At 33.7% G+C, this 10,377-nt stretch overlaps 1 protein-coding gene across 1 annotated transcript; it reads left to right on the top strand.

The window, feature by feature from the left end:
- Positions 1-416: 416 nt before the first annotated feature.
- LOC113500524 (max-like protein X) lies at positions 417-8,094 on the top strand. The gene is made up of 5 exons (XM_026881353.1): positions 417-747; positions 1,154-1,230; positions 4,947-5,057; positions 6,246-6,443; positions 6,939-8,094. Exons 1-5 carry the CDS (start codon positions 672-674, stop codon positions 7,104-7,106), a joined length of 630 nt encoding a protein of 209 aa, XP_026737154.1. The 5' UTR covers positions 417-671; the 3' UTR covers positions 7,107-8,094.
- Positions 8,095-10,377: the final 2,283 nt, after the last annotated feature.

Here is a 10,377-nt window from a genome sequence, read left to right as displayed (position 1 = left end):
TTAGTTTTTAATTTTAATGCGAGGACAGTTGTGTATTGGATTAAGTTCTGGTAAACAAATCTAAAAAGTAAAGCTTATTTTTCAACACTTTTATTCAATTTTAGACACTTTTAACCGGATGCAAAATAGAAGAGGTTTTCAATTCGTCTCTATTTTACTTTGTACTGGGTATTTTGATGATTTCTTTCGTTTGTATGAACTATAATAATTTTCAGACAAATCTTATTTAATTATTGTATGCCTAAATAGACTGATAGTACTGGATTATTAATATTTAACACCTGTAACCTACTCAATCAACACAATAAAGATGCTTTGACTTTGACTTTGATTTTATCTCACAAAAAATCGTCATGGATTCTTGGACTCAAGAAATAAGCAGAAAATAAAATGTCACATCTGGCAACTCTGAGTTTGATTATGCCAGTCGTGAAAAATTAAGTGATGTTTGTAGTGCGTAATTATTTACAAGTCGTTCTTGAGATTTGTTGCAGATTACAAACTCCAAATGCTGTGACATAATGGCAATTTCGCATTTCTTGTTTACATTGTTAACCTTATAGTATATATATTTCATCCCGAATGTACCATTAACGAAGATTTCACATTGACTAGATTTTAATTTTACTAACCTTTGCATTCAGATTGTTCTATTTTAAATATTCAATAAAATGTATCCAAGATGCGGAAGTAACGGCTCAATTCAAAACATTCATCAAACACCTTCATCGTCAAACCAGAATACAGGTAAATAAATACTTTTGGGAGCATATTGTTTTGTTGGTGTCTTACATGTCAAAATACAACAACATGTTTCTTGTATTTTTCTGATGCACTTCATTAAATAGCTAATTGCGAAGAGTATTACAAAGTATGCAGTGTCAGTTCATCACATAATAAATGATATCAATTTAGTTTATTTACTTTCCTTTTTACAGTAGATGCTTCATTGTGTGTACAATTAATTAAATGTATTTAGTATCTTTAAATAGTAACAACTGTAATGAGAACCAATCTGTAAGATGTGAAAATTTAATAGGTTTGAATGTATCAATGTAGAGTAATATCATCAATATTGGGACTGTATGGGAATTAATTAAAAAAAATATATGTTTATAAGTAACATACTCATGTATAGATTTTAACATTGCAGAAGATGAAGATGACAGCGGAGACAACAAGCCCTCAGCACTTAGTTTTAAGGAGAGAAGACGTGAAGCACACACTCAGGTATATTCTTTTTGAAAACACTTAATACTGAAATATGTTATATTTCATGTCATCAACAAGAATCTAGTGAATAAGAGATCCTCTAATGCCTCTTATTCTCTGATTGCCAAAGGTTAAAAGGTTGGTAGATACTTTCTTGTTTCTTTGTATTATTTTCTTTATTTGATTTAAGTACTTATCATTGCCTCAGCACATTCACCCGTATAGTAAAACCTAGTGTTTGACAATAAAACATACTTATGCAATGTTTAATGCAAGAGACAATTGACTTTTGGATTTATCAGTTGTTGGCTGTGATATTTACACCTTTTTCTACCAAAATCAAAATTTGTTAAGCTTTCACTTTCTTAGATATGTGATCTTGACATACAAATAGGTTTTTCTTTAATCTGTTTTTTGTCTAACTGTAGAGTTATTAATCTATCTAGCCATTATTTTGCTCTTTTTAAACCTATTATCAACCCTTATCAATAGTTTATTACTAATTTTAGGCCCTTTTTATCTTTTAAAGCATGTATTTTTGTTCTATAGTTTATATACATTTGTTGCTGGCGACTTTCCTAAATCAAGAAGAACCTAATAACTAATTATTTAATGTTTTACAAAACCATGTTACATATACCCAGCCAATATGTCCAATACCTCAATTTATACTGTTATTTTAGTGTTGTTGAAATTAATGACTTTCCAACAGTTCCTTGCTCTAATAACACAGTAATTAAAATGTTTATTAGTTAAGTGAATAAGTAATAAAGTGATTTGACCTTGTTTACTATTAAATGCTTAATATTGTAAACAGGGCATAATGTTTGCGAATTACGTTTGTAATTGGGAATCGAAGTCGACGGCGCCATCGTAATCAAATAGGCTAAAGCTGGCGAATTTTGTGTGTGTGTGTTGCTCTGTGTCTGATAAGACGTTTTACATGACTGTGTTGAAACTAATGCTGTTTGGAATTCAAGTTTGTAAGTATGATAAGATGACAAGAGTGAAGGTCTAGTGAAGGAAAAAGTACATAATCGCAACTCAATTGACGCCCATAAAGCCAGATAGACCGATCCAATATATAGAACATATGCGACGCTTCATGGCGCGAGGTCTTAATTGATGTATGGAGACGGAAATGCAACTGTTGTATACAATATGTGCGTTTTTAATAGTGGTTTGATAATGATGGCAGGATTGTTTTAAATCAAGTTTCATGCCGACAATGCAAAAAGTCACAAAATATGTAATCAAAAATTTATAAGAATCTTTTATTTTCGATATTAATGACTTGAGCACATAAAAATCCCATGAACCTACCACTTTCTTGAATAAAACTGTTTGTCAAGGTCCTTCTTTACCTAGTGGTAGGGCGTATGTAACTTAACTCGCATACGTTGTAATTTTAAGATGTATTGCAACAGAGACATATTTTCAGATATATTTTGGTCCCCACAGGTGCCCCCTGCGGGTTTTCTAACCTTAGTGAACTTAGGTAACGTAGTTCTCTTTTATCTTTGTTTTGACTGGAGGCTTGTCTTGCTAATAATTCTGCTGTAGCGTCCAATCAAAGCATGAGCTTAGGCCGACTGCATAGAAACTAAAAAATAAGTTACTATCGTGTTTTAGTTCTCGAGAGTTCGTGTTTGCGTTATGCCCTCGACGAGATCTTTTGCAACATGTTATTATATCCTGGCTCTGTTACTGTGTCTGAGTTTTTTAATCGCCTAAGGTTTTGTTATTCTTCCAAACAACCTATGGTAAAAACGAAGATCGAATAGGTAGATGCTGTAGGACTGAATGCAATGGTAAAGTAGCTAGATAACAGGAGTAAACGATTTTGGTTTACTAAAGTATTTAATATCAAAACTAAAAAGATCTTTGTGTATATTTCACTACGAACAAAGTGCACTGTGTTGTTTTTTTGCATTTTCGATGATTCACTAAGCTTGCAAATAGACTTATAATAATTCAGCCATCATCATTACTCAGCTACATAATATTTATTTGCTCACGGCTATCACGTTGTGATCAGGCCTATATTGAATGAAAATTATCAGAAATATTTATATTTTTACGATAAAGATAGTATAACAATCCTTTTTACTTATCCTCTGATAATTATTAAGTCATAAAAAATCTTTAGAATAATGTAATGTGTTAAACGTTCAGCAAATTCTCTCGAGGCAGGTTTCAATAATAGTCTCTCTTTATCTCAACTAACAGATATGATAAGAATACTATCAGAATATGATGAGAATAGTCTTGTTTTATCGACTTTTAATACAAATCATTTGGTCAGAGATAAATGTATCATAAGAAATCGTAATACCAGCCTAGTATACATGTAAAATGCAATAAAAGTATTGAGCTCATATTATGAGTCAGTGCCACTGCTATGCACAGGTTATTTTTCACTCAAGCTCACTGCTTGTTGGCGATTTCTGATTCCAAAATTTGGATTGCGGTTTCATCCAATTCTTTACCGCGGTTTCTTAGAATATTTAAAAAAAGTCTGAACCTATAGACAGAACCGCAAGACTATATTTAGATTCTTCCTCCTTCTCGATGCCTCATGGCTGAGGGTCCTGAATGTGTGAGGTCGTGTTTTCCACCAAAGCTCTTCATGCAATATGTATGTAAAGAAATAAAGCAGGAAGTCTTTCTATTACAAGGCCGGATTAATGAGCAAACAAATCTAAGTTATAAAATTAGTCAAAAAATTTAAACCTTCATTAAACCACGATAAAACATGTTTTTAAAGCCTTGAAAGGAGATTGAACATAATAAATTAACAGTCTCAAATAAAACCAGGTTAATCGGAAATTTTGTTGCGATAAGGCGATGACTGAGCTTAATTACTGTCACTGATACATTCTCTCTCAGTATGTTAAATTATGTCTTAAATAGGGTATGTTATCTTCGAAAACGGGACTGAAAAAGTCGATATTTAAAAAAAAATGCAATAAAAAAATAGAGAAGTATATGTACATAGACTAGATGTAATTTGTGGACACAGTTGCTGGAACATATCAATAAAAAAAAACAAACACTTATTCTCATTCCTCATTTTTTATTAAATCTCGCTTATTATTAAACTTACATTAGCTTCTATTTCATAAATATTGAGAACAGTAAAACAAGTAACATTGATCCATCGAACATTTTGTAATCAAGGCTGATTAGATATTGGCGCGCTTTAGAACGCATTTGGGTTTCCACATTGGGAACAAATCCAAAGTTCTTGTTTATATGAATGCTAGCTGTCTCCTGCGGACCTGCCCGCTAAAAATCGTAAATGACCCTACGGGAACATAAAGCTGGGATAGAAACTATCCTGTGTTAATCTTGGTTATAAACTACCTGTGTACCAAGTTTCTTCTAAATCCGTTCAGTGGTTTTTGCGAGAAGGAGGAACAAAGATTCATAAATTTGTATGGATGTATGGAATAAACCTTCGCATTTGTAATATTAGTAGGAAGTAGGATGTAGCAGAAACAAACCGCCAATATGTCTCACGTCGCAGGTACAACTATAAAGTTTAAAAAAAGTTCATAACGTTTTAAAAGCTTTCATTTACTCTCTATAACATTTAAAACATAGTTAAGTTCAGTAATAAAATATTTGAAGTAATGAATATGGTATATTTTTGACTAGCTTTGCTAAGCTTCTGGGATAATATTCAACAATTTAATACTAATTAAACTAATGATCGTTTGTTTTAATTCCAGGCCGAGCAGAAAAGACGAGATGCCATAAAGAAGGGGTACGATTCCCTCCAGGAGTTGGTCCCGACCTGCCAACAGACCGACGCGTCAGGTTACAAGCCAAGTAAAGCTGCGGTGAGTTGACACCCTTATCATTTATGCCAGGGGTTATCAACATTTTGTCATAACCTTGCCACCGATCAATACTCAATATAGACAGCGTTGAGCTGTTTATGTAATAACTGCATAACTGTTTTGATTTCATTATCATTGATTTTTGTTCTGTAGTGTCATTTCTTAATATGCAATAAGCAGACACTGTTAGATGTTCGCTTAGACGTATTTTTGACTATACTAAGAGAACAAATTTTGCATTATTACTGCTCTAAATGAGCAGTATGACATGTAGACGGACCTGGATAGCAGAGTATTGTACACAATCGCATTTTATTTGTAGCATAAAAATGATTTCTTTCTTAAAAATGCGAAACTCGATGGGTGCTTATCTTTTAAGTTTTAACAAGGCTACACGTGTACATGTATGCGTAAATGTTGCTTAGAAACGCATTTAGCAAAAGCTTGTCAAAAAAAAATTGTTTGGCAAGTAAATGATATACCAATGATTATAGGAGGTTATTATTATTTAAAGTACAATTTAAGAATAGAGTTCAAAAATCCATATAAAACAGTAATCAATACTCAAGATAACGGCTTACTATCGTTTTAGTCGAGCAGAATCACTAGGAGTAGATAAATTCCGCGTTATGTTGCCTCACCGATATACTTCGATATGAAGGCCAATGACACCTCTTCACCTATCACGCTGTCACAACGTGTTACTAGTAATACGCTATCGTGAATATTCAAGGGTTGAATTATAAATAATTCTAATGAACTAGAAGAATTATATTACTTCTTATATTCTGCAACAATATTTTTTGCCAATACGGGAAACGGCCTGTGTTCAGCAGTGGGATGTATAACGCTGTTATTATTTCGCGATTGCACTTACCAAGAGACTAAGCGATAAGAATTTGGCTTACTTAAAAGTAGAACTTTTAGTTTTGAGATATGTGGCGGCCCTCAACATCCGTGCAGTCAAACACATTTCAGTCATTATCTAAAACAGGAATATAGGCTGGCCTTTACTTGATACAATCACGAATATTTTACCTCTACTTTATCTAGTTTATGTCGTTAGTAACTACTACTACTGTTTCAGATAGCAATTTAGATTAAGTCTTCACTTCTTTGTTTCACCAAAGCCTTTTTCCCACAAATATTTACCGTTTCATCATATAAAACATTCGTTCTTAATTCCAGGTTCTTCAAAAGTCAATCGACTACATCCAATACCTGCTGCAGCAGCGTCGCCGGCAAGAAGAAGAGCGCAACGCCCTCCGCAAGGACGTGGTGGCGCTGCGCATCATGCAGGCCAACTACGAGCAGATCGTGAAGGCGCAGCACTCCGTGCCCGGACACAGCGAGCAGAGGCTCACCGATCAGGACAAGTTCTTAGTGGTACGTGTATGACAATCGCTATAACGACTCCGATCCTTAAGGCCTACCACCGCGTCTTTAAGTAAAATGACTGCAGACCTTCTACAACTTGTAGTACGTAGTCACGCTTCCACAACTGCAATGATAGTTTTTAAGACGGACAATATTTACCAATTTTGCTTATTTTTTTAGATCTAGGACATTTTTGCTCTAGATGCCACTAAGATTGGAAGCCGACCCTACCATAGTTTGGAAAAGGCTAGGCTGATGATGACGCCACTAAGATAATACGATTTTTATGTGATTTCTTATTTAGATTAAGCTCAAGACAATTTAACGCCGTCATGTAGGGAAATTGACGGAATTCTCAATAATCCTATAAACATATGTATCACCAGTAGAAATAAGGACAGACAGGCAATACAGTTTTTTAACATTCGAGAATTTTTAGAAATTAATAAGAATTTAAAATTTTAGTTTTATGTAGAGTATATTGACTATTTTTTTCTTTCTCAGTTCCAGGGTATAATGGACAAGCTATTCGAGTCTTTCGAGGGTGTGCCAACGAATAACTTTGCGGAGTTCTCAGCGGGCGTGTTCAACTGGCTGGAGGAGTACTGCAAGCCGCAGTCGTTGAGGACCATGGTCCACGGCGTTCTGCGAGAACAGAGTTATACACCCTAACGTACATGTTTGTTGAACATTTATATCAGCTTTGTGAAGTCTCCATAACTCGTCTTTACTAGGGCTCATATTATGTATTGTAAAAATGTTTAGGTACAAGCTAAAGCAATGAAACGATGTCTTTATTTCGGTTGATATATTTATACGTCTGAATGAAATATGAAATACGTCTTGTACTTTAATACTCGTCTACTTTTACTGCCTATTCTGATAGAAATATAAAGTTTACCCATGCAAATGAGATGGGAGGCTGTTTCAACTAATTTAGTTCTTATTTTATTGTGCCCTAGTCGATTCGAGATGTTGGAGATAAAAAGACGGCCTTAATCAAATCCTTCCTAAGTGTCATAATAATATTTACAACAGGTTTCGTCCACTTATCACAATGGTGAGCTTACAATCAATATTAAAGTCCTATAAATATTTTTAATGCTAAGAGAATTATGAATGTTGAGGTATCCTACCTATTATTGTTATTGTTGAGTATAAGAAATATTTAGATTCATGAAGAAACATATTCAATCAAATTATGATTATATAAATATTTTTATTGAACATTTTGTATTTATGTATAGCGATCTTATTATAAAGTAAATCTATTTAATATTTATGATTATGGATAAAATTACAGTCAAGCGATATGTGTTTATAAGTTGGTCTATGTCGAATGCAACCGAAACGATTATGTAAAAGAACATTGATAGGTATATAAGTTTCATGGGAAATTGGAGAAGGAAAAGGAATTGAAATATATACATTAATTCAATTAGTGTAGTAAATCGTTATGTTCGTACAATACGTTGATAGTTAATACTAGTAAATGTAGTATATAAGATGTTCTTTAAAAGGTTTCATTTGGTGTAGTCCAGCTTTTAAAGCTATGTGATAAAATGGAGTTCGCCTTAAACGAATTTATATCAGTCAGTGACGTTAGTGCCTTCTATAGTATGCCTTCTTCCTTTAAAATAAATGAGGTTTTGTTAATAAATGACGTTTTATTTCACGTGTTTGTTATACTTGTATTTAATCTCCAAAACGTATTTCCTTATTGAAGTAGGTAATGTTTGAGCTATTGCAAGGCCCTATCTATAAGTGTTTATAAGTGACAATGACTTAGTAAATATATATTGCACCCAATGTTGATTCCTTTTGTTAAGATCAGCAGGCCTCCCAATCATTGAATATTAAATATTCAAAGAAAAAAGTCAATTATGTTCCGCTTCGTGCCTAAATTTTTTTTTTATTATTTTACGCAGAAAACTAATAAAATAATAAAAAAATATTTATGATAAACCCAGTATTTAATACTTACCCATCTTGGATATGCGCTGGTTTCTTGGATACTGTATAATCAACCTTTTTAAATAAAATAAAACCACGATCACATTCGGGTAAAATTGTTTTAGAAAAAAAGTTATTTACAAGTTACTGCAATCACACATTATACTACTTATTACATTATAGTAGGTATTCTTATCCTCGCAAATTGCTAATGAGCATTAATCTTATATTTAAAATTCGCGTTGTATAATTATATATTCACATAAAAGAATATGGGGATTCTGAGTCTGCTTGTGACCACGGCCGGTGTAATCTGGTCGAAACGTCGGGCAAATCAAGGTCGTTAGTCCTCGTACGAGCATTAATCTTGTCTCATTTTGGAGTATGTTACATCACCCTGATGTAAAGAGCAGCATGAAAAAGGCTGGCAATAAGAACTTGTTATTTACGATACCAATATGGCGGCCACGTGCATAAGCAATTTGCAAGGATAGTAGTAATATATATTCCGCTACAAAACACAATTTATTCATTATTTTGACAGTCTAATATACAATTAGATACAAACTTGGGCTGTTATCAGCTTAAGCTATGCGTCTGGCCAACTTAATTTAGAACTTTGTGTCAACCCTTTTTCGGTAAAGTTTTTAATCAACCCATGTTTGGATAAATAGTAAATCGCTGAAATAAGGTATGTATATGGTCTAAGTAAGAGCCTGTGGAGAGAGCGCGAGACCTACGTTATTTTATAAAAGCTGAAAGTTTGTCAGCGTATGCTACAACATAGTACCTTGCACGGTGCACCTTTAGTACCGTTTATCTGCCAAAGCCACCATGACCCAAACTCCATAATCGACCATTGTTCTTACCTATGTTGGGAGCATCTGCTGACAAAGTTTCAGCCTTTATAAAGTAACGTAGTTCTGGCGTCCAGGGGCTCTTACTCTTTTAGTAAAGCCTGCGCTTTATTAATGGTTACAAGGTGGTTATAAGTACCTACTTTATTGGTCAGTTCAAAGTTATTTAAATGGGATCTGATTGGTATAAAAATAAAGTATATAAATGATTGTCAAACACAGGAACAAATGCCATGGCAGGCAAACTCAGAAACAGTGTAATGTCTAATACCTACGGATTTTTTTATTCTTTTCCGTCACTTGCAGTAGTTGATGCCAGCTACTCTGGTAGGGGCAGTTAATTCCTTTTTTTATGTTGCATATAAATACCTATTTGGTCTGTAAACATACTCAGATAGTTTTCACAATACATTTTCAATCTCCCTAGCTAGAAAAGATTATATTCATTGGCTTTATATTACAGTTACCTACTTCCACAAAACATTTTCCCAACATTCTTAGCTAAACTCTCACAATTTAATTAAAAAACATTTCTTCTAGCCGCCGGTCGTTGGTTTAATAGTATGAATAATAGTAGTAAGTTACGTCTAAAACAATGATTTAAGTTCAACGTAAACATATCAAACAACTGATGATTTGCAATGACGGTTACAAAACCTAAATCAGTCTTGAAATGTGTAATATATATAATTTACTTTACTGGATGGTTACTCATACGTAGATCTTATTAAACTGACTATTTTTATTTTTGCTTATATTCCTTTTTTAGACTTCAGATGATCTAAATAATATTTTTATAAATGGTATTCCCACTCATCCATTCACCTGACGTAGGATCTGTTTGCCAGTCATGAAATATATTTAGACAGAGATAAGATTTTAAACACCTTTAAGTTAGTGTACTAAGTTAACTAGGATCGAGTGGTTCCGACATCACTAGGCTAAACAAAAAGAGGGTTGTAAAAAAGGTCTTCCTCTGATTCGCCAGGACGTCATCTTGGAAGTTGTGGAAGGGAGACGGTGCTACACAGCGTAGAGCGGCATCTCTTTTCTTTTAGATGCCCTTAGTTTGGTTTCGAGTCACGGTTGTCTACACCCGTTCGCTTTCTGTCGGCTGTGACAGCAGCGTGACG

Source organism: Trichoplusia ni, chromosome 14 (assembly GCF_003590095.1).
Source record: "Trichoplusia ni isolate ovarian cell line Hi5 chromosome 14, tn1, whole genome shotgun sequence".
Lineage (NCBI taxonomy): Eukaryota > Metazoa > Arthropoda > Insecta > Lepidoptera > Noctuidae > Trichoplusia > Trichoplusia ni.
This window is presented reverse-complemented; position numbering and strand designations above follow the sequence as displayed.

Bases quoted from the DNA above. Each gene is read 5' to 3' on its own strand.
- LOC113500524 (XM_026881353.1), top strand. From the start codon at position 672: ATGTATCCAAGATGCGGAAGTAACGGCTCAATTCAAAACATTCATCAA. The intron at 1,231-4,946 runs GTATATTCTTTT...TTTTAATTCCAG, and splicing joins GACGTGAAGCACACACTCAG to GCCGAGCAGAAAAGACGAGA. The intron at 5,058-6,245 runs GTGAGTTGACAC...TCTTAATTCCAG, and splicing joins ACAAGCCAAGTAAAGCTGCG to GTTCTTCAAAAGTCAATCGA.